The 24,269-nt window shown below is 37.6% G+C and overlaps 3 protein-coding genes across 4 annotated transcripts; 1 reads left to right on the top strand and 2 right to left on the bottom strand.

Moving 5' to 3' along the window:
- Positions 1-437: 437 nt before the first annotated feature.
- cdk5rap3 (CDK5 regulatory subunit associated protein 3) lies at positions 438-7,921 on the bottom strand. Of its 2 annotated transcripts, none has more exons than XM_044180069.1 (14): positions 7,758-7,921; positions 7,434-7,479; positions 7,128-7,259; positions 5,416-5,516; positions 5,197-5,245; positions 4,664-4,842; positions 4,356-4,492; positions 3,993-4,137; positions 3,507-3,605; positions 2,705-2,786; positions 2,518-2,606; positions 1,336-1,541; positions 929-1,100; positions 438-564 (listed from the first exon to the last, which is right to left on the bottom strand). In XM_044180069.1, exons 1-14 carry the CDS (start codon positions 7,761-7,763, stop codon positions 499-501), a joined length of 1,509 nt encoding a protein of 502 aa, XP_044036004.1. In that variant the 5' UTR covers positions 7,764-7,921; the 3' UTR covers positions 438-498. The 2 variants fall into 2 exon arrangements, with proteins under 2 accessions (XP_044036004.1, XP_044036003.1); XM_044180068.1 differs by having other exon boundaries at positions 2,705-2,789; positions 7,758-7,917.
- A 1,240-nt stretch (positions 7,922-9,161) lies between these two features.
- On the top strand, positions 9,162-15,876 carry prr15lb (proline rich 15 like b). The gene is made up of 2 exons (XM_044180113.1): positions 9,162-9,456; positions 14,790-15,876. Exon 2 carries the CDS (start codon positions 14,817-14,819, stop codon positions 15,153-15,155), a length of 339 nt encoding a protein of 112 aa, XP_044036048.1. The 5' UTR covers positions 9,162-9,456; positions 14,790-14,816; the 3' UTR covers positions 15,156-15,876.
- Positions 15,877-17,113: 1,237 nt separating this feature from the next.
- Positions 17,114-23,900, bottom strand: pnpo (pyridoxamine 5'-phosphate oxidase). The gene is made up of 7 exons (XM_044178889.1): positions 23,661-23,900; positions 23,086-23,210; positions 22,899-22,998; positions 20,508-20,561; positions 20,279-20,407; positions 20,127-20,197; positions 17,114-18,750 (listed from the first exon to the last, which is right to left on the bottom strand). Exons 1-7 carry the CDS (start codon positions 23,883-23,885, stop codon positions 18,585-18,587), a joined length of 870 nt encoding a protein of 289 aa, XP_044034824.1. The 5' UTR covers positions 23,886-23,900; the 3' UTR covers positions 17,114-18,584.
- Between the last annotated feature and the right edge of the window lie 369 nt (positions 23,901-24,269).

Below are 24,269 nucleotides of genomic sequence, written 5' to 3' on the forward strand. Positions count from 1 at the left end.
ACAAATCATGTAATTTAGTTAGAAGCCAAGAATGTTATTTTAAACTGTGAGAAGTTATTGGCAATTTACTAGTTTTATTTGGTAGATTTTATATCCATTAGTGCACGTTTTCTGAACGATTATTGAATTTGGAAATTACAAGATTATCAACAATAAGAAATGTGTGCATAAAATAAATCTGGTTCTGCAATTATTTTAAGAGATGGTATTTTATGTCTTAATATTTATATATATTTTTAAAAAATATATTTATATATAATATACAAATTCAACCAAGCATATAGTGGATGCATTCATAAATGGATAAACCAAAATTTTTACACAAGTCACAAATTCTTCACACATACACGCCTTTCACCCACATTCCTAAAAACGGAGCAAATGTTTGCTACAATAATGTAGTGTTAATCCAGAAAACGTAAAGAACACACAAGACCTAAAATTAAATACAACTTTTATTCTGAAAATATTTTCAGTGAATGTCTTCTGTGAAGTTCACTATATATTAACCCCCATTAGGTTGACGGGCCTTTTGTTGTATTTCTTTGAAATGTCAGCTTCAATCTGCAAAAACAAATAATGATTAACAATCAGAATTACTGGCAATAATACTCATTACTACTAAGATCCTTCAAAGTGTAACATAAATGAATTATGAGCCCTCTGTGCTATATATATATATATATATATATATATATATATATATATATATATATATATATTCCTTTCAATTAATCTGTAACTGTATAATTATCAGTATATATTATCATATATATCGGATATAATGATCTTATGACATATCTTATCTGCTTCCTATGTTTACTGTATTCTAAGGAGTGAGAAAAATGCTACACAACCTTCTCTTTCCAGTGAGCTGGAAAACTGCCAACCCTGTGAACTTCAATAAATTGAAATAGTAATCCAATACCAGTTTCTGGAGTTCGCGGGTGCATCCTGCCAGCAGGTCAACACGAGGCTCCAGTCTGGACTGCTCCTCTAGGGCTTCCTGCCTTTTCTCAGCCATTGTGGCACCCTTTAGTACCAGAATCTCTGCCTGCTTCAGCTTCTGTCTCAGCACCTCTGACACACGTTCAACATACCTTAACGACACATTTCATACAAAAAACATAATGAGAAAATGATGAACACATTTCTGAAAGAAAGCAAGTGGTTTAAAAGCTAATTCTCGTCCCTTTTCCCCCCTAACGTCCATGCCAGATTTCTGGATTGTTGCTTAAATTACATCAGATTCTGTCTATTGACCAACGTACAAAATAATGACACGATTTATGCTGACTGAAATTTATATTATGAGGTTCAGTTATGGCAGCATACCGTGGTGAGGCCTGGATCATAAACAGGTGCTGCATCCGGAGAGAGGTGAGCCGGCCCACGAGGTCTTGCACCTCTGACAGCATCTCCCGGATATGTTCACGGGACTGGCCTTGGATGACGGAGGGGGCCAGCTGGAACTGGCTCATAGCTACCACATCTCCCTCCTCTCCCATCTCACTAATGCGCTGGGTTAGGAACACTTCCAGCTGTACAAACACAAGAAAACAGTGTCACTTGTTTGGGGTAAATCTGATAGATGATTTAATCTATCCAACCATCCATCAGCTGTGTTGGAGGAGGAGGGAGAGATCTAAAACAAGCAGGACAAGGGGTACAAGGTTTGGGAAACGCTGCTCTATATCGTTGTAAATTGAATGTCTTTGGGGTTTGATCAGACAAAAACAAGCAGTTTCAAGACATCACTTTGGCCTTTGAAAATATGATGGGTATTGTCACAATTTTTTACTACATGAATAATAATAATAAAAAAGAAAACTTTAATCTGTAATGAAAATATTCACTAGTTGCAGCCATGTTTATAAGAAGGTGTAGTCCCTCATTCGTCCAGGAGTGGTCCATCGTAGAAAAGGTTTCAGTTTTCAGAATCAAGAAGTCATCCGGAAGTCATTCTCAATTGTAAAAAATGGAACGGGAACTCAGAAATTTAAGCTACTCTGTGTTACATAAGCCCTGCCCTCAGGAAGGAATCTACCTGAGTATCTGTTGATTAGCTAGTTTCACCTGAAACTGACCTAATAGTTTCAAGATGGCCGAGTAATCAGTAATCAGGCTTATTGTTTTCTGGCTGCACCTCCCTCATCACCGTTAAGTACCTGATTAGCATATGATTGGCGTGACCAAGGTGCTAATACACTGTGGTAAACTTTGGGCAGATTGAATCTCAGACCACCATTTCTGTTCTCTTTGAACAGGGCTTATGTAACTCAGAGTAGCTTAAATTTCTGAGTTCCCGTCCCATTTTTTCACAATTGAGAATGACTTCCGGATGGGAGCCGAAACGTCTTGATTCTGAAAACAGTGTCCAGATGACTACGACGGAAACCTTTTCTACGATAGCCATGTTTATACTTTCTATATATTCAACATTATGTTCTACACAAAGATCAAGTGGATGTACGGTCTTACAAGGCTAATTTGACAATAGATGACCGTAGTCTTTACCTCCATTAGCTCATCGATGAACTGGCTGCGTGACTGAGAGTTCTCCAGTATAGTTAAAGCATCCTCACCCCTCGCCACACCCTCAGGACCTACACGATGACACACACGTCTCAGGAAATTTCAGCAGCTGAACATGGGATAAGTTGCGTGGCCATAATGGTGATTTAAAAAAAAGAAAAGTAGTTACAGTCTGTGCCCGCATCTACGATTTCAATTTCTACGGGAGCTGCTTCACTGTCACCCCAGTCAATACCACCTGCACCAGTGTCCTGCTGAGACAGACAGACAGACAGATATTGGTATATTAGAGCAGTATGTTTGATGTACCCCCACAGATGAACTCAAGTACCCCTTCATCAACACCACCCATCATGTTTCCCATTACCTTTAGCTGATAATTTACACAGTTTATTAATTACGTTGAGCTATTTCCCCCATTTATCTGTTACTTTTAGCAGACTATTTCAACTGTTTATCCATACATTTGAACTTATTTTAATAATTCGTCCATTACTATTAGCTATTTTACCATGTATACATTACTTTACCAATTTATTTGAACCATTTTCCATTACTTTTAGCTAACTAACATCATTTCAACTGTTTATCCATTATTTTTAGCTAGCTATTTCAACCATTTAACGCTATCCATTACTTTTAGCAATCTATTTCAGCCATTTATCCATTACTTTCATCTAACTACTGCCATTTCATCCATTTATCCGTAACTTTTAGCTAACTATTTCAAGTGTTGCTTTTATCAAACAGTTCCAAATTCTCTTCAACCCCTGGTTTGGAATCACACTGTATTAGAGGAAAGGATGTAATGCTGAATGTAATGAATACTGATGTATGCTGACTGTAAACTACATAATAATAAATTCTTTTTCAATATCTACATATTAATAGTTTCTGATTCTGAAATAATATAAGGTGAATACAAACTATGTATATAAAATCAAAATGCAGATATGTTCAGCTATCTTTACCTCACAGCTCGGCTCCAGGCTGATACCCCAGTTTATTCCATCCTCAGCTGTGATGCCAGAATTAGTATCTGTACCTTTACCAAATTCACCCCAGTCAATCTAAAGCGGGGTTACAAAGACAACACAGAAACACAAAGTCAGTGGTGAGGAAAAATCACTTGTGAACTAACACTTTAATATATTTATTTGACCTTTTCTGGCATTTGTTGAATATCTCACAGCAGCACATGAGCTGCCACATGAGTCCTGGAGCTGTATTACAGACACTGACCAACTCTCAAATCTGTTTAGTAACCGTGATAATCTGAATTAGGGCCTGATTTAAAAATCAAACTGTATAACAAAAATAAAATGGATTAAATGAAGAAGAAGAAAAACAACAACAAAACGTTTACTTAAGTGATTTTTTCTCCGATGTACAGTAAGATAGGAAGTTTCTATTATATGACCCTGATTAATATATAATATAGAGACAGTAAAACCGACCGTATCCTCTGTGACTGTATCAGGAGGTGCTTCCTCCACAAGTGGCCTCTCAATAATTGTGGGGACTTTCCCCGTTCTCCACTCATAAAATGTTGTGTTCCCTCTCTTCTGGGCAAATGTCAGCATGGGCAGGACTGGCTCAGACCTACAAATAACACCATGTGAGCTTGTGTGACAAAAAGTGAAAGTTTCCCATGTTTTTTACAACAGACAAGAAGTTTTATTATTGCTGTATTGCTGTTAGGGATGTGCACGTATACGAAGAACAGAATTATATATTATTTTATTTTATTTTATATAAAAGAAATACAGAGCAAAAGACAGCTTGAATAAAAGTAGACTGTATTTTGACGATATACTCACCACTCACATACAAAGTTTGTGAAAGCAGTATAAAGTTGGATTTGCTCCTCTAACTTTGCTGCATCTTTCCCGACTTCCTCAAGAACTGCTGGTAAGTCTTTGACCAGAGCCTGAAGCTCACGAGCCACATTTTCTCCCTGTTAGAGGAAAAAAGTCAAGCAGCAGGATGAAGAACACGGAGAGCAAGAGTCTGAACAAGCATCATGTCATTTCATCTGTCTATTAATAAAATACTTAATTCTGAACATTGCACAAACTCAGTGTGTGTTTTAATGTTCTCCTACGGGTGTCCATGTTCTTATACTTACTGTGATGCCATACTGTTTGCAGGCAGCATAGTAGCGTTCCCTCAGGTCTGCGGCTGAGCTCTGGCACTCCACTTCCCGTCTGCTCAGCTCCTGCTGAAGCTGCTGGGCTTTGGCCAGTTGCTTCCTCAGAGCCGGGCCTTCATAGCTCACATTGCGACTCAGCAAGCTGGCCACCTCCGCTGGGACACACAAATCGCTTTTTTAAATAAAAGAATTTTCTACACATGCAATTATTTTGTTTCTAAAGCTGGATGCTATTTCCCCATATCCTATAATAATGATGATACAGAAATAATCTGAACAGCAGCAACAAAAACTACTTTCTTCACCATTTAGACAAAGACAGTTTTAAACCTTTTTTACAAGAGAATGACAACACGTATGGGAACCACTAACAGTTTTACTTGCTTAAAATAGCCTTCCTACCCCATGAAATACAGAGGAATAATAAGCCTAACGGTGTATACAGATGTTGTCATACTATGATAAATACATAGAGATATGGTATGGTATTGTTTTTATATTACACTCACCCAAATAGATATTATCTGCCTCATAAAGTGAGACAATCTCTTGCCAATCCTGTGATAACAAAAACAGAAAACACAATTCAAATCTAAATTTTTGGATAGTTTCAGTAGTTTTAAAATATAGGAAATCCCCTCAGACCACTTGGTTTGTGATACTAATTATAAACAAACCGACAGACCTGCTGTGAGGCAGACAATACCAGTTTGTTTGAATCCTCTCACCTTCATCCTCTGAGATGAATATCTGCCAAAGATGTTCTTGGAGGAAGCCTCAGTTCCCCTCAGTATCTCCACTATTCTCAAGCAGTGAAAGTAGTGAATGTCTATCAATTAAAACAAACAAACAAACAAAGCAAAGTATATCAGTTAATAAGCATTCATACAGAGGACGAGGACAGATAGTTAACTGTTGTCCACAAATGGCTCCCTGTTTGTTTTAGGATTGATTTTAAGATCTTGTTGATTACTTTTAAGGCTCTTCATGGCCTGGCTCCAGACTATATCTTAGACCTTGTAATCCCTTATGAACCTTCATGTAGTTTGAGATCTTCGGGCAGGGGTCTCCTGTCTGTTCCTGAGTCCAGGATGGAAACTAAGGGGGACAGAGCTTTTGCTATCAGGGCCCCGAGGCTCTGGAACAACTTGCCCGAAGAAATGAGGTTTGTTTGAGTCAGTTTTTATCAGAAAGCATATCCTGATTTTACCTGAACTGGCTGTTTATTTTATTGCTTTTGTGTATTTTATTTCTTTATATTTCGTCATTCACTGAGGTATTTTATTTCTCTTGTTGTGAAGCATTTTGTTTTGATAAGTGCTCTATAAATAAAGACGGTGTAGTCCCTCATTCGTCCAGGAGTGGTCCATCGTAGAAAAGGTTTCAGTTTTCAGAATCAAGAAGTTTCGGCTCCCATCCGGAAGTCATTCTCAATTGTGAAAATGGTCTGAGAACTCAGAAATAACACAGAGTAGCTTAGATTTCTGAGTTCTCAGACCATTTTCACAATTGAGAATGACTTCCGGATGGGAGCCGAAACGTCTTGATTCTGAAAACAGTGTCCAGATGACTACGACTGAAACCTTTTCTACTCTATAAATAATAATAATAATTATTATTAAATGTAGCTAACAAACCAACAACAGAAACTAACAGTTACTACACAGGAATTACGCTACGTTACAAAACAAAACACGTACTAATACAGCTGAGGGCTAAAGCTGCAATAAGTATGTATGGTCGAAGTAGGATTAAGTAGTAAGGGACCGAGCCCCAATTAGTGCCTCTCATGTCTCATTATTACATTCGAGTCACAGAACTAAGCGTTTTTCTGAAAGATAAATCCCTGGTGATCTTTAAAAAAAATCAAGATCATTTAACAACACTTACGGCTGTTTTTAATGATATTTCCAGAATCATCAGACTCTTTACCATCTAGATACAAAGAAATACTCCGTCTGCTGCACAGCAAAATACATTTTTAAGCAGTTTCCTAAGCTGCTACTCTCTTCCTTTGACTTAGTGCAAACAGCAGACAGACAACATGACAACATACAACAATATGAAACATAAGACAATATAGCAAAAATAAAAAACAAACAAAAAAAAACATTTCTCCTTGCTTGTTTTGTAAGACACGTTATTGTAAATTAAGGAGTAAACTAGTGGAAAGTAACATTAATATAGACAACAGTAATTGATATTACAACTTTATGTAGTGCAATATGTAGTATATGTAGTGCTGATATATTTTTTTTATCCAGTTGGTAACGAGAGTCTTTAAAGGTTCTGGAAATACCTTCATAAACTGTGGTTAGTGTTGTTAAACAACCTCCCGAGTTCATCAGGGATTTATATTACAGAAAAATGGATGCTTATCTCTGACTTGAACGTAATGATAACAGATGAGAGGCACAATCTGGGGCTATAAGGGACCTACAGGAGCCGGACAGAAGCTGCTTGATCTCCTCATTCTCCGGCATGTCCTGGATGGCAGCATTGATCTTCTCTCTGATGGACTTTACTGCACTCTGCCATTTCAGATTACAGTGACGTCGATCCAGCAGCCAGTCTGTGGACACAGAAAGATTCAGCACCATTAATATCTGAATCTGGCATCATCTGATTCATCTGTTGAAGGCAACAGCTGGACATAGCTCTGTTGGAAGAAACAAAAGTTAGTTTGCACATACAGCACAGTAACAGATGGAATTTGCCCATTTTAGTTTTGTGTCTTTTGCCTTACCCAAAAGCTTGCTGGTCTGTATGTCGATTGGAAGATTTTGAATATTCTGTTGAAGTGAGAAAAACGGTCAAGACATTAATAATTTACACTTTTTCCTCCCCTATTATTGTAGCAATACCTTGCACAGGGAGAAAATAGCGCATTCTTCAACAGCTACACGGAGAACAGAAAGAAGTCTTAACTAAGAGGACAAACTATTTTCTTTACCAAGCTTTGGGAAATGCTTATTTCTCAGTTAACTGGACTTTGACTGTGTGACAGCTAGCTAACGTTAGCTAGCATGCTCATTAAAACCGAGTCAGACAGACTTTAATTTAACCTTACCTCCATTTTCTCTTTGCCTCTTCAAAACGAAAACACTTCCAAGATGTTAAGTGTTCATTATATGTTTATTTAGAATAAATAACAGGATTTTTTTAATCACCATCCGCATTTCACTGTTTATGACACGTTACGCGAAGGAGGGCCAATAGAAGGAGGTGATGTTACAGTCGCTAGAAGGATTGACCAATCATATGTCACTATGCTGACAGTGGCAGTTGATTGGCGGGTGGCTCAGCTCCTGATTGGATGCAGAGTTAAAGTCCGTCGGTAGAGGGCGCTGTCGTCCTTTAAATGTCTGCATGAGAGTGATAAAGTGTTTAAGGCGAGGTAAGTTTATTTATTGTACCCAGTGGTGGAAGAAGTACTCAGATCTTTTAAGTAAAAGTACCAATACAACAATTTAATAAGTCCTGTAAAAGTAAAAGTCATGCATTCAAAAAGTACAGGAGTATTTTCAGCAAAATGTACTTTTTCTGCAGAAAAATGGCCCACGTGACTGATAAATTATCAGAATCAGAATCAGAAATACTTTATTGATCCCCGAGGGGAAACTCTTTATGTTTATGTTTAAATTACTATCGTATATTACATTATTACATCATTAATACTGATGTGTAAGTAGTAAGCAGTATTTTACAGTTGTAGCTGGTCACGGTGGAGCTAGTTTTAACTACTTCATGTACTTTATATACAGTTGTTTTCTTAGTTCAGTGGTTCCCAACCTTTGGGGTCGGACCCCTCCAAAGTGTCACCAGATAAATCTGAGGGGTCGTGGGATGATTAATGGGAGAGGACCAAAGAAAAACAAAGTTCTGCTGTACAAATCAGTTTTCATTTTTTGGACTTTTTGGACCTTTTTGTGAAATATTGAATCATTTTACCGCTACACAAATCTCTTATATTATGTCATTGAAAACCAAAAGAATAACAAAACACTTTGGCGTCTTGTGAACTCCAAGCTGGACAGAAATGAAAATGGCTCGCTGCCATTCAATCCCTGCATGTTCAGACGCAGCAGTGTCTCTCAAGTGGCCTAATTTCAGGTCATTTGAATGTAAACCAAACTTGCAAAGTAAGCATCCATTCACTGTTTGTGATTTTACACAACCCATGCAAAACATCAGGGGCACTCACCTCATTCAGATGAACTTTTAGAGCCTGCATCTCTTTCTCTCTCCAGCTCAGAGTAATTACTCAGAGTTGTATAACAGGAATGAGAAAACTCAAATACAAAGATGACTTTATTCTGTGTCCAAATTCCACATTAAAACAAGAATGGGTTTTAAAGCGAGACTGATAAAGGGAATTTATTTGCAGTTTGGAAAGCTGCTGCACCTCTCAAGTTCACATTAACCTCCATGTCAGTAATCTTGATCTGTACTGGGCCGGCCTGAAGAAAGGGTCTCACTAAATTACATGGTTGCAACATTTACTCACTCATGCACTTAGCTGGGCAGGCTTTAGGTGTGTGTGTGTTGTGTTTGAGGAGGGTGTGTGTTAGATGGCAGAGAACAGAGGGACAAGGTGAAAGAGAAAGAGAGAGAGAGCGAGCGAGGCAGAGGGAGAGAGATGCTGCACCTGTGCATGATCACCTGAGAAGAAGAAGAAAAAGAAAACAGAGGAGGTAAAGAATTTGTGAACATGGCGGGACAGTTTCACATCTGAGAGAATCTCCTTCAGGCATCTCATCATCAACAAGGTACGAAAACACATTTGCGCACCTTAAAGCTATTTTATGTCTCTAATATATATCTAATATAATATTCTGCTGCAGAAACTGATCTTGTTGCTTGACGACAGAATGCACATTTGCCTGAGATAACAGATCCAGTAAAGGCAACCCATTAGGTTGTATTCGTTTGGTTTATTGACGACTTTATAGTATATTTATTATGTTTATAAAATGCAACATATCAGACTTTGCCAAGAACAATAAAGTCCAGGACGTATTTCCAGTGTTTTCACAGTCCAACAATCTTTATCAAGATGCTACAGATGCAACAATTAGTCAATTAATCTGCTGCTATTTTGATCGATTAACCGTTTAGGCAAACTATTTAAGCAAACATGCCAAACATTTGATGGTTCTAGGTTCTCAGTTTGCTGCCTTTCCTCATCTTACATGATAGTGAATTGAATATTTTTGGGTTTCAGACTGTTTGTTGGACAAAACAAGACATTTCCCGTAGCAGGAGATTGTGATGTGTAACAGAACAAATGATTTATTGATTAATCTTATCGTTTGGCTGTGCGATGTTTGAACAGGTGACACTTTTTAAGTGAGAATAATAAACCTTCCTCTAATTCAAGATTGCTACAAGCCTCGTCATTAAAGTGATACAGTCATGAATTCAATAACATTTTTGGACCCTGCAGCCTTATCAGAATTGTTGATATAATGTCCCATTAAAGGCACTCTTATAGAGACTTTGGCAAATTAGCATCATTGTAAACCTCAGGCAAAGAACACCCCACGGCTTTGCTGAACAGTTCACCCGCACACAACAGAATACATAGTAATACAGAATACTTAGTAACTTATTAAAGAGAACTGCGAGAGGGCCTCCCTTATGTCAACAGGGCTTTTTGTCTCAAAGGTCATATCTAAGTCAAACATGGAATACTAGAAGAAATACAGTATGTGTGCATATTTTTTCCACTATGTTCTCTTACTTAACACGGTGTTAAAGTGCTGCTCAAGCCCTCTTAGTTATTTTGTTCTGCAGAAATTGCTTGATGAAAAGTCAACAAAACCATGTAAATGCTCTGTAAACATTTGATATAGAGGAACTTGTCTTTTGTTAAAGACTAAACGCATCCATGTTGCTAAATTCAGCTAGAAAAAAAAGGGGGGAATTAACTTTGGATTTAGGAAAAGTAACATTAAAGAAGCTGAGAAACAAAAGTAAACACTTGGTTGCTGCAGCCACTGGGGAACTCACGACAGCTCATCTTGGTCAGAAACACTATCTGTTATCTGAGTGCCTGTACACAACCGGGTCAGAAATAAGTGTAATTAACCAACACTGGGCCAAGAGGTAACATTAGGTGCTAATTAGACTAATCAAGCACAAGAGCTCTTACGTAAGAAGTGTTCCTCTAAGTGTCCTTAGATTACAATTTTAAAGTTACTATTCAAAACTTATCACAACATTAAATCCAAAATCTCATCAATTGTTTCCTACACTGAACCTTGGCACTACTTGTGCTTGCCAGGTGCTTAACATCACATGCTTCAGATAAGAGTAAGATGAGTGTTTCAGCAAAGGGCATGGACTGTGTATTTGCATAGGTGCTACATGATAAAATGACCTCACCAAAGGAGGATTTGTGTGGCTCTTTGCTTCCTTTCAGCCCTCATAAAGTAGAAATCGTAGCGTTTGCGAAAACTCATAAAATGTGGTTTGAAAGCTAAAGTTTTATTCAGATACTATTTATATTTCATTTGCAGTTCAAAGCTTGACGTTTATACCAGTTTCAAATGCAGTTCAAAAGAATATGAAAAAAAAAAACTGAAAAACAAGAATTAAAGGAGATCCTTTAAAAACTGTTAGATCTGAAACAACAGTAAACATCACAATTTTAACGAGAAACTGTCTTATTTAGTCACATTGGTGTTGATGTTGTTATGAGAGATTGGTTTTCCATGTACATGTGCATTTTCTGTGGCATTTTTTTGCCTTTGTTAGACATTTGACAGTGGAGATATGGACCGGGAACGCGGGGGCAGAGAGGGGACATGCAGCAAAGGTCTGCAGCCATAATCAAACAGGAGACGTTGTGATTATATGGCATGTACTAGGGCTGCAACTTACCATTATTATTATTTCTATTAAATGATAAATCGTTTGGCCTATAAAAGATTAGAAAACTGGGAAAAATACACAGTACCCCAGAGCCCGAGGTGACTTTATCAAATGTCTTGTTTTGTCCGACCAACAGTCCACAACCCAATAATATTCAGTTTACTATAATGTCAGACCAAGAAAAGCAGCAACTTCTCGCATTTTTGGCATTTTTGCCTGAAAAATGACTTAATGCAATAAATTGATTATCAAAATAGCTGCTGATTAATTGCTAATGACGCCTAAAAAGTAATTCTTGACCTTGGAAATAGTAGTTTGACAAAAACAGTGAAATAAAATAATAAGATAAATGATCTTCACTCAAGGTCCACTTACTAGCTTTTTCCGGAGCTTCAGAGCAAACTCCACCGGCTGATGAAGACAATGAGATGCGGTTGAAAGCTCGGGGAAAAAGCTAGTGAGCAGAGTGGGTTAAGAATCCCTTTATTAGTTTATTGACACATCAAAAGCAAGAGCTTTTTGTGTGTCATGAGTATTGCCAGGCCTGTTTATATGTGATAATCTATACAGCATATCATAAACCTGTTTATGATACACTTGACACGATGCAAAGACTCATCATCAAAGCGTCAATATTCATTTCATAAGGAAGTTATTTTAACACTAGTTTAGGTTGCCAGGAGACTGAGCATCACAGTAGCAGGAGGTAATAACTGTGTGTGCCTATATGCGCCCCTGTTATTTTGTGATGCTGACAAAAGAGTCTTCTTCACTTTGCTGTTATATAACTGAGCTCCTGGTTCAGCATTAAGACAACAGCTTGCAGTCGAAGGCCCTTTTTTTTCCTCCCGACTTCATATCAGATCACATGGGAGGGACAGAGGATACTCTTCAGATGCTCATTAATTTATCAGCTGAGAGCAGAGTGTCAGGTGTCCTCCCCCAGATGAAAAGAAGCCATCCATAGTTACTGTCTTCTCTCTAAAGATGGGTCTGATACATGTGAACTGTACAGGAGAATACAGTGGCTTTCCTGTCAATAAGGGCGATCTGTCGTTCAATACTGAGATATTGATGTCACATTGTGTCCAGCATGAGTTCAACCTAATTTCAATATAAATCTGCAGCACAAATCATGAATGTTTTAAAGCCAACATTACAGCTAATATTGAAATTACAATGAAGGTTATGGCCAGGAAAGTAACTAAGTACATTTACTCAAGTATTGTACTTGAGTACAATGTTGAGGTACTTGTACTTTATTATTTGAGTATTTCCATTTTTTGCTATTTCATACTTCTCCACTACATTTCAGAGGGAAAATATTGTACTTTTTACTCCACTACATTTATCTGGCAGCTGTAGTTACTTTACAGATCAGGATTTTACATATAAAATACAAGAACAAATACACCATATAGATATGGTGTATTGCTTTACACAAAACCGTCTAATACTATTTTAAAATGAATACATCAGTAATAATAATCTTACAATATAAAAAGCCATTCTGCCTCCACAATCAGTGTTTTTACTTTGAATACTTTAAGTACATTTTACTGATAATAATTCTGTATTTTAATTTAACATTTTGAACGCAGTACTTTTACTTATAATGGAGTTTAGTTTTAGCCTGTGGTATTACTGCTTTTACACAAGTAAAAGATCTGAATACTTCTTAGACACACTGGTTATGTTAAAGTCCCTTACATAACCAGTGACACTTAGTAAGACACTTGACAAGAGATAATAATAATAATAGAACTTTATTTATAAGTTGTAGTTATATTTTAGCACTTATAAAAACAAAGTACAAAGTGCTTCACAACAAGAGAAATAAAATATAAAGAAATGAAATACATAAAATACACAAAAGCAATAAAATAAACGGCCAGTTCAGGTAAAATCAGGATCTGCTTTCAGATAAAAATGTGTTTTGAGAAGAGACTTAAACGAAGACCCTGACTCAGACGACCTAATGTCTTCGGGCAGGTTGTTCCAGAGCCTCGGGGCCCTGATGGCAAAAGCTCTGTCCCCCTTAGTTTCCATCCTGGACTCAGGAACAGACAGGAGACCCCTGCCCGAAGATCTCAAACTACGTGAAGGTTCATGAGGGATTACAAGGTCTAAGATATAGTCTGGAGCCAGGCCATGGAGAGCCTTAAAAGTAATCAATAAGATCTTAAAATCAATCCTAAAACCAACAGGGAGCCGATGTAAAGAGGCTGAAACAGGCGTGATGTGGTCGCACCTCTCGGTCCTGGTTTACAGCCGAGCAGCTGAGTTCTGTACAGTCTGCAGTCGTTTCACAGTTTATGATGCTGATGCTTCAGTCATACAGAGCTTGCCTCATCAGACGCTCAGTGCTTGGAAATATATGACTGAATAAAAGTTAAAAAACAGTTCAGAAACAGGGCCATAGTTGGGATTTTAGAAATACTGAGGTCACAAGTCCAAAATCTATGGAAGCAAAAAAAAAATTGGTGATTCATTTTCTAAGTCTGATCTAAATAGTTTTCTCTCCTGTGTTTATGACTTAAGAACCGGCCAGGATAATCTTTCTAAGTTCCTTTTTTTAAATCTGTGAAACAGGTGGACAAAAATGTTTTGCCAGTTGAAAACAGGATGATTTGTTTGAGTGTTTGTTGTTTGAGTGCGCCACTACCCCATTTTCTAAATAGGACTAAAAGCATTCATGTTTTCTTCCAGGTGAAGCGCGGATTAAAATACATTTCTAGCCAAAAGAAAGACATGACAGTAATGTTACATAACTTGCTAACACACAATATGTGTGTGTTAGAGTGCATGGAGAAATTAAAACTCGCCTGGAAGAAAACATGAATTGTCGGATGTGAACGACTTTGTTGCTCTTTCTCTGGCCGTCTACTTTTATGTTTGTCAGTACATTTTCATCTCCCTACATGATGGTCTAAATGTTTCTAAAGACTTCACACATACCAACTCCACCGTTTTGGGGAATGTTCCTTTAAAGATATCTAGTCTGAAAAATATCAGTCATTAAGAGTCATTTGTGTGTAGCTGTAGAGTATAAACTCCTTGTTAAACCCCACAAATTCAACAGAGGACATCACCATGGAGGCCTGTTCAGGATGGCAACTTGGTCCCACAGTACGCTAACTAAGATGTTAATGCCAGGTGTAAATATAACCATTGTCGATAAAGGTATGTTCTGCACAGTCCTAAGTATGTGCTGTGTACCCTTCAGGTCAGTCCTCCAGTCTCTGTTGGTGTCATGGCTGATCCAAGCTGGTGGAAGCTGACCTTCTTGCGCAAGAAGAAATCTGAATCTAAGGTTCTGTACGAGATCCCAGCTGAGTATGGCAGTAACACCGGAAACAAAGACCACTCGAGCAATAATAATCCCCCTCCAGACCATATGGAAAGCCAGTTCAATGCCAGACTGGAAAAGATTGTAGATAAATCAGCCACCAAGGGCCGCCACGTCAAGGTCTCCAACTCTGGACGCTTCAAGGAAAAGAAGAAGGTCCGTGCCACGCTGTCCGAGAACCCAAATCTGTTCGGAGAGCACAACCTCAGTGACGAGAACCATAAAAAAAAGTCTGACAAATAGCACACATCCTCCCAAAAACATATACCAAAATGCACATACTCGACCACAAATGTGTCATATGTCAGTGTCACACTTATAAAAGCTTATGGAAGGCTAAAATGTATACAAGCACAGCCATGTGGCACCACATGTGCAAGGTGGATAAACACTTGTTACCATGCACCACACCCAGGTAGATACTGTAACCATGTGGACTCACACCAATACAAACAACTGGTATCAGCAGACAACCATCTGACATTCACCATTAAACAAAATACTGGAGACATTTTCCTTCTGTCTCATTTTCTTTTCTTTTCTAACTTTCTGTGCTCACACTGTTGTTATTTATCTTAAAAAATGATCAGTGACATGAAGAAAAAGTCAAGTTACTCTGCCTAACCTCATGCAAACATCCTTAGGAATGAACAGTAACATTATTGTATTTTAAATTTTTTATTTTTATTATTATGAATGAAGAGTTTTGGAATTAAACCTCCTTTTTTTTTTACGTCTTACACAATCAATTCACAAGTGAAGAAACGTCTGTAAAGCACAATAAATTTTTATTACATTTTTATGACCAAAGCAAATAGAGACTTGATTTTGATGACGTGTCTGAAATATTGTGGATACAAATATGGTACATTTAAAGAAAATGCTGTTTATATAATCTTTTCTGAAATCCTAAAGCAAAAACTAATTGTATTTTGTTTTTAATAAATGTTTCAAGATGAGTTAATATAAAAGAGTACTTTGAATTTGTGCAGGGCACTGTCAGAAACATATCACATGTTATCATGTCACACTTATTTGCTTTGTTGATCAACAATGATATAAGCGACTTAGCGTGTTAATCTTGGTTTTAGGTTACCGAGACAAGTTTGTTTTTTCACCTGAGCGTGTGTGTGCTAATTTTGTTGACATGGTGATAGAAAGCAGACACTTAGATTTAATACACTGCCATGCTTCTACATTTTGTAATATGGCTTTCCTTACTCATTCACTCACATTCAACCATCCACTAATCAGCTGGTAGTGCCTAAATCCCTTCAGATCCTTTACTTAAGTAAAAGTACTACACTGTAAAAATACTGTTACAAGTCCTGCATTTAAAATGTTACTTAAGTAAAAGTATGTAAGTATAATGAGGAAAAAGTACTTAAAGTATTAAAAGTAAAAGTACTTTTAAAGTAAAATGTCCCCTGTGACTGTTATACTATTATATACAGTATTATATCATCAGGTTATTGTTCCTCGTGCATTAATGTAAAGCAGGATGTTGCTGCTGCAGCTGGTTGAGCTGGAGCTCATGTTGAACCGGTTTGTATCGGACTGCAGCTGATGATTATTTTTATTCTGGATTCATCTGCTGATTATTTTCTCCATCAATCGATCGATTGTTTGGTTTGTAAAAATTCTGAAGATAGAACCCAGAGCCCAAAGTGACGCCTTCACGATGTTGTTGTGTCCAACCAAACAGTCCAAACCTCAACATTATTAAAAATAAGCTGAAATTATTAAAATAATTTAAAGAAAAGCAGCAAATCTTCACATTTGAGAAGCTGGAACCATGAAATGTTTTTACATGAAAAATGCCAATTAATCATCTGTCAATCAACTAATCGATTAATTGACTCGTCGTTTCAGCTGTACTTGTATCAACTGTTGGGTTGTTTAATTTATAACAAAACATCAGATTTTATAAGCTCTTCATATGTTTTGTATGCAGAAATCTTAATTTGTAAAGTAACTAAAGATGTCAAATAAATGTAGTGAAGTAGAAAGTGGCATGAAAAGTACAAGTACCTCAAATTTGTACTTAAGTACAGTACTTGAGTAAGTGTACTTAGTTACATTCCACCGCTGTGCCTAAGTAAACTTTGTCTTTCGAGTCCATAAGTTACTCTGTTTAGTTGATCTTTGATGTTGTGAAGTGTTGTGCTGCTGACACCTGCTGGCCAAACATGCTCTTAGTCCTCAGTTACAAACTAAACTTTATTACTGGCTCTATTCCAAAGTTAATTCAAGTCAAAATAACAATATCCTATTCTTCCATCAGTAAACAATAAACAACAAACTCATTCACAAATAATACAAGAAATAATACAGTACATACATAATACACACGATAGTTGGCACAATTCAAATCAGCTCTTTTAATCTCATTATTAAAAGGCAGTTAGACCTACTGTCTTGATTTAAGACTGCTAAAATCAATCCATAATGAATTTAAGGGCCATAGGAATAACTCAGTTACACTGTATTTTATGGGTCCTATAGTTCCCTATAATTTCCTGGAAAGATACTGATATGCAACTGTAAATTCATAAGAAGGTTCGTGGTATGTAATCTAGTACTAATTATGTAATCTAGTACTAATTATAAGGGAAATGGAGACAGCGTTCAGTTGTTCAATACACTTTCAATTCATTAATTCAAACTAATTGCTGACATAACCTAGAGAATCTTTAGTAAGTGCTCAGCTGGACGTGCTAAAATGTGACTTTTGTCTACAGTCAAACATATAATTTAACAAAAAAAGGAGAAATATTAGAAATACCACCAACTATGACGTCAGTGCTAAAACATATAACTGAATTACACCTCTATGACAGCGTCAACAAAAACTGAACATTATAAGCATCATAAAAATAGACTTTATGGCAGAATAGCTGTGTTGGATTGCTTTGGATTGTACAGGCGTACCTAATAAAGTGACCACTGACTATTTATTTGGGTTTAAATGGATAAACTCAACACAACCGACTGAACTCGACCAACTGTCTCTATTTTCCCTGTAATTTGTGCAAAATGACATATTGTAGTTCTTCTTATCAGGAAATTACAAACCTGTAAAATCAAGTGTTACCAATTATTTCAACATTGAAAATGGACCACATAAAGTTGCATCAATGGAGAACAATTGCAACTCTGCTACTTAGCACTGATGAGAAGTGGACAGTCATCGGTACACACACAGTTTCCACTTCCTAAAGGTTAACAACAACAACACTGTTGAATAACCAGCTTTACTGTCAATCATTATTTGACAAGACCAGGTGGAGTTCGCTCTCCCGTGTCGGTCAGTATACTTTCTGACCGACACAGCGTCTTCTCATTTCATTATGCATGGAAAATGTAAAGCTGTTCAGCGCAGTGCACACCCGTCACACCTCTGTTGTCCATGGCTACCACTGAAAACACTGTGTGACAACGTGTTCTGACATTAAGAACCTTTCATGGCTCGAAGACAACACAATGACGTTTGGCTTGTTGATGAATCCTACACACAGTAGCACCTATTTAATCAAATGGTTTCCATCAGTACGTACATGCGAGCAGTTACTTTAAGTGAGGTAAAGTTGGTGATTTTTTTTTAATCAATGATGAGATAAAATCCTAGATGAAATTTCCTTCCTTGCATATGACAGTTTGTTGAGGTACTTCTCATGGGGACAGCCGCTGGTACACCCAGCCTCCCTCTGCAGCGTGCTGAAACTCTCCCAGCTCAGACTCTCCGTCCTTCGGCTTGGTGAAGACGATGCGGTCGTGAAGTCTGTTGGTCTGACCCTGCCAGAACTCGATCAGGTAAGGCTTGACGATGTAGCCGCCCCTGTTAACAAAAGGACAGCTAGAATATTAAGAAAAGCAACTTATTTGCTTTCTTGCTTAGAGGCAGATGAGAAGAGTGACACCACTCTCACATCTGTAGAGAGAATATGTAGCTGGAGTCAGCTGCTGGATAACGTAAAGCCTGGAAACAGCTAGTCTGGCTCTGTCCAACGGCAACAACATCTGGCTACCCGCACCTCTGAAGCTATGGACTTATATTTGTGCCTCATTCCAGACTCTGCAATGGAAATTATATTTTGTAGAAAAATGATATTCCTGAAAAGAATTGTTATTTAAGCAAACAAAATCTATTATTATTTTGTCCTCAAATATAATACAAATATAATGCCATATACTGTATATCTCGTTTGTTAGGCTAGCTGTTTCCCCCTGTTTCCAGTCTTTATGCTAAGCTAAGCTAACCGGCTGCTGGCTGTAGCCTTATAATTAAAAGGTGGGGTATGCGATTCTAATCCAATACATGTCTTTTTGGCAAATTCCGCTAGCTGTCCGTTCAGTGTGAGCGCTGAAAAGCACTCCAGTGTTTGAACGCAGCCCTGGCTCTGTGAATGGGAAACAAACAAAGTGGCTCGGACCGAGCCACACAGCACTATTTCAGCCATGATTTCTGTGTCAGGTAACATTAAGTGACTTGCCCTCGGACATTCAGCTGACTTTCTAGTTTGCCAAGATATGCTGCTGTTGTGATGTTAGCTATAGCAGCAGGAGAGTTGTGAGTATCGCTGTCTGGAGCTGCTGTGCTGGCTCTGGGAAACCGTCTCATCCTCTCTGACTGTTAGCTTCGCAGCAGCAACTGTAGCGACAGTTTGCTAACCCACAACCTAGCTAATGGTAGTTAATCACTTGCTGTGTCGCCGTTCGCTCTATAGCATTGTAATTGTCACGGTTTTGGATTTCTCCAGAATCGCATACCCCACCTTTAACAGATATGAGAGTGGTATTGATCTTCTCATCTAACTCTTTACAAGAAAGTGAACAAGTGTATTTTCACTATTACTTATTACTTATATTATTACATTTTATTACACCGTACATACTTATCAACCTCTAAATCCACTTTGGTACTTACACTTATTTTAGCTTTTATACTTCCACTATCCACTTTGTACTTAATTTATCTGACCTGTATTATAGTGTATTATATTTTGATTTGCTTAGTACTTCTATTCCTGTGTGCACTGACGTGATAGTGAGCAGCTGTAACAAAAGAGTTTCCCCTCGGGGATCAATAACGTATTTCTGATTCTGATATTTCCCAAAATGCTTTTAAAATGACTTATGAAGTCTTGCAAGATAAATATAACAAAGTTTCTTCACCTTTCCCATAATTTTAAGATTTTTAAAAGTAACGCTTACCAGTAGTCTGGCATAGGCACCTCTGTGTCCTTGTACTTCTCCTCCAGTTCTGCATTTTTCTGCCTGAGATACTAAAAGAAAAGACTCAGTGAAAATCGAGCCTTTAACATTTACTTATTACCTACGTAACACAGTATAGTTTTGGTCCTTACATCTCTGTTAGGAACCGGAGTGCTTTGTCGGCTCACGACAGCCCCGATCTGGCTGCTCTTTGGTCGGGAGTGGAAGTAGTCACTGGAGCTCTGGAAGGGGATTCGCTCCACAGTGCCCTCAATGCGAATCTGCATATCAAAAGCAAAATTAAAAAACATTTATTGTGTGAAAAGCTATTGAAATATTATCGATAAGACAGAATTTGATGAGCACGTGAAAGATGCTGACCTGTCTGTTAAGAGGTTCCCAGTAGAAGACCAGACATGCATGAGGATTGCTCTCCTATGGACAAACAGATTAGACGGGCTGACACCAATAAGTAAAATACTAAATCCTACAAAAGAAGGCAGTGAACTCAACAACAAACCCTTTATACTTGAGCTGCAACAACTAATCAGTAAAGGAGACGAAACACAAACACACGAGGCAATAACATTGTCAATAATTAAAATGTAAAATGACATCCAAAGAATAAAATGGAAACCTGACAATAGATAAAATGGATGGGCAATAAAAAACATAAGTAATACTGATCAACAAGACAAGTTCAAATAGGGGACATTGTTAGATCAAATAACAACCAGTCTATGTAGACTATCCAAACTAGGGGTGGAACTATTTTTCTTCTAATTATGTTCTTGATTAATCGATTAATCCATAAAATGTGAGAAAATAGTGAAAAATGTCCATCGCAAGTTTCCAGAGCACAAGCTGACATATTCAAGTACCTTGTTTTGTCTGACTAACAGTCTAAAACCCAAAGATATTCAGTTTATTATCTCAGAAGACGTGCAAATATTGACATTTGAGAAGCTGGATGTAGTGAATTTTTCCATTTTTCCTTGATGATCTAAAAAGTTGCTGATTCACTTTCTATTCTATTCTTTCCTTGATCGACTAATCGATTAAAGGAGTAATAATTTCAGCTCCACTCCAAACTAGAAAAAAGGTCCATAACTTCCAGCATCTTTAAGAAATTCATATCGAAATTCATTATTTTAAAATGTTTTCGAATGAAGACAAAAACAGTAGAAATATTGAGTAGATTCACTTTGAGATACTAAATCCTGCCAGCAGGTCCCTGTTAAAACTGGTACCCCATTTTTCTAATTGCACCACTTTTCACCTTAGCATGGCCAGATGAGTTCATCGAAGAAAAGATATTAGCCTGGTTGTGACTCGTCTAGCAGACTTAGTCAGACTTTAATATAAAATCTGACCAAAATATTTTCTGTCAGTATTTTATGCATATTGGGTTACTTTGAGGTATCATGAAACACTTTTTAAACCATGCATACAGTATGTTGGCAAGGATATCTTTCCATACAAAAATGACAAAAATAAAACTTTTTTAGTGCAGAAACCAACGATAGCTGAGAGCAGAACTATCAACACAGTTACGAGACTGGCCATGTCGCTCAGGCGATCCAAATGCACAAAACGGACAGAATAAAAAGGAAACTTTAGAGCACAAGAGCCACGAGAACAATTTAATTTAACCGAATATACTTTTTGTTTTTATTAATTAAATTTTTTTTTATATTGTTCAGTGACTCCTGTGTGCAACTGCAACTGCTGAATCTGCTGATTACTTTTCATCATTAATTAATCATTAATCAGAAAATAGTGAAAAAAGTCCGTCACATTTTCCCTGAGCTCAAGGTGACGAGTTCACATTGCTTGTTTGTTCCAACCAACAGTCCAAACCTCCAAAATATTAAATTATAAAAACAGAGAAAAGCAGCAAATCCTCACATCTGAGAAGCTGAAATCTCAGAATATGTGGCATTTTTCTTGGATAAAATGACTTAAATCAATTATTCGACTAATGGTTTCAGCCCTGCTGTGTTTGGCATACCGTCATGGTTGTTGAGACTTCAATCAGTATGCAGACTGTACAGAACTCAGCTGCTCGGCTGTAAACCAGGACCAAGAGGTGCGACCACATCACGCCTGTTTCAGCCTCTTTACATCGGCTCCCTGTTGGTTTTAGGATTGATTTTAAGATCTTGTTGATTACTTTTAAGGCTCTTCATGGCCCCAGACTATATCTTAGACCTTGTAATCCCTTATGAACCTTCACGTGAGATCTTCGGGCAGGGGTCTCATGTCTGTTCCTGAGTCCAGGATGGAAACTAAGGGGGACAGAGCTTTTGCTATCAAGGCCCCGAGGATCTGGAACAACCTGCCCGAAGACATCAGGCTGTCTGAGTCAGTGTCTTCGTTTAAGTCTCGTCTCAAAACACATTTTTATCTGAAAGCAGATCCTGATCTTACCTGAACTGTCTGTTTATTTTATTGTTTATTTTATTGCTTTTGTGTATTTTATTTCTTTATATTTCATCTTTCACTGTGGTATTTTATTTCTCTTGTGAAGCACTTTGTACTTTGTTTTGATAAGTGCTCTATAAATAAAGTTTTATTATTATTTTATTAATTCAGTGACAACTGTAAATCACAGATACAAAGCAGCTACACCAATGTGTCATTATGAAGGGAATATAAATCAGCAGTATCAGCTTTAAAAAAATGGGTTGACAGTCACTTTTTTAGTGGGTTTAAAGGTCACATAAGGTCACAAAGAGCCTCAGCGAGTCAGAGACAGAAAGAGAGACTCACCAGCTCAGAACCCTTTCGGCTCTCGTAGTTTGTAAAGAAACGGAAACCTTCGTTGCTGTAACCCTTCAGGAGGACCATACGAGCGGATGGACGTCCATCTCTGTACAGACACAAATGAGGTCGACATTAGACTGTGAAAAACTGAAAATAAATCAGCACTTTCATTTCAAGAGGTGGCGTTACCTACTTGGTGGCAGTGGCAATGCACATAGCATTTGCCTCTCCGATTTCAGGGCACTTTGTGGCTTGATCAAACCAGTTTCCAAATTGTTTGATTGGGTCCAGAGATACAAGCTGACTCTCCTCAAAGCACTGTGGAAAAAAAAAAAAATTATATATGAATGCACTGAGAAACAGACACCAACACTCTTACAAAAACTTCATGCTGGCCTTACATGACTCTTCTGAATTACAGAGGATGTGGGAGACCACCAGTGTCAGTGTCTTTGAATTACTTATCTAGGGTGTCTGTTTTAGCTTTTTTTAAAAATTTTTAATAGGCTGCACAGGCCAGAAGTCAAAGTCAAGGTCTGAAACATCTGGGGAGCATGAAAATACAGATACCTGCTTTCTCCAGCTGTGTCACATACTGTTTTCAAGATAACCAGGTTAGATTAAAAAAACAGTACACGTTGTACACCTAGCATTGGGCTTATATCATCATAACCTTACAGTTACACAGACTGGACAGTGGATTAAGTTATATGACTCAATGTATTTCACCTTGACACAGGTAACTCAAGTCTTTTGAATGCCACTCACCTCCTTATCTCCTTTGTATTTCTTCCTCATGTCACTCAGGTCCATGCTTGTACTGTCACTCGTTGATTTCCGGTACAAATTCAGTGCAAAAACGCTTTGTTGTCGTCCCACTGTCAAAGAGGCGTGAGACGGAGTATTTCTACCAAATATACCGATATGCCTCAGTAAATTCCTACTGAGTATGCGCCTCATGTTTGTCAAACTGACGCTGACGTAACCGCGCATCTTCCATTACGTAAAATATTACGCAAACGTGCGAAATGTTTTGTAACTGGACCAGTAACTGTTAAGTATAACAACGGTTTAGGCAATTTTAAAATCACATTTCCACAATTACGGTTTGGTTAAGAATACATTTAGGAGTGTGTATACAGCAGATGTGATTTAAACACAAAATCTGAAAAGCGATGACATCGATGATTAAAACTACACATCGATGCGTTATGCTGCGTTCAAGTCATATCTATTATCACGAGCAAACGAGTCCCCCTTAACGTCAGCCACCTAGCTAGTTAGTTGTATCCGTTGATGTATTATCTCCCGATTAAAAAAAATATAAATTAATTTTCTCTGGCTGACATCTATAATATCTCCCATTTGGCGAAAAGA

This window comes from Siniperca chuatsi, linkage group LG20 (genome assembly GCF_020085105.1).
Source record: "Siniperca chuatsi isolate FFG_IHB_CAS linkage group LG20, ASM2008510v1, whole genome shotgun sequence".
Lineage (NCBI taxonomy): Eukaryota > Metazoa > Chordata > Actinopteri > Centrarchiformes > Sinipercidae > Siniperca > Siniperca chuatsi.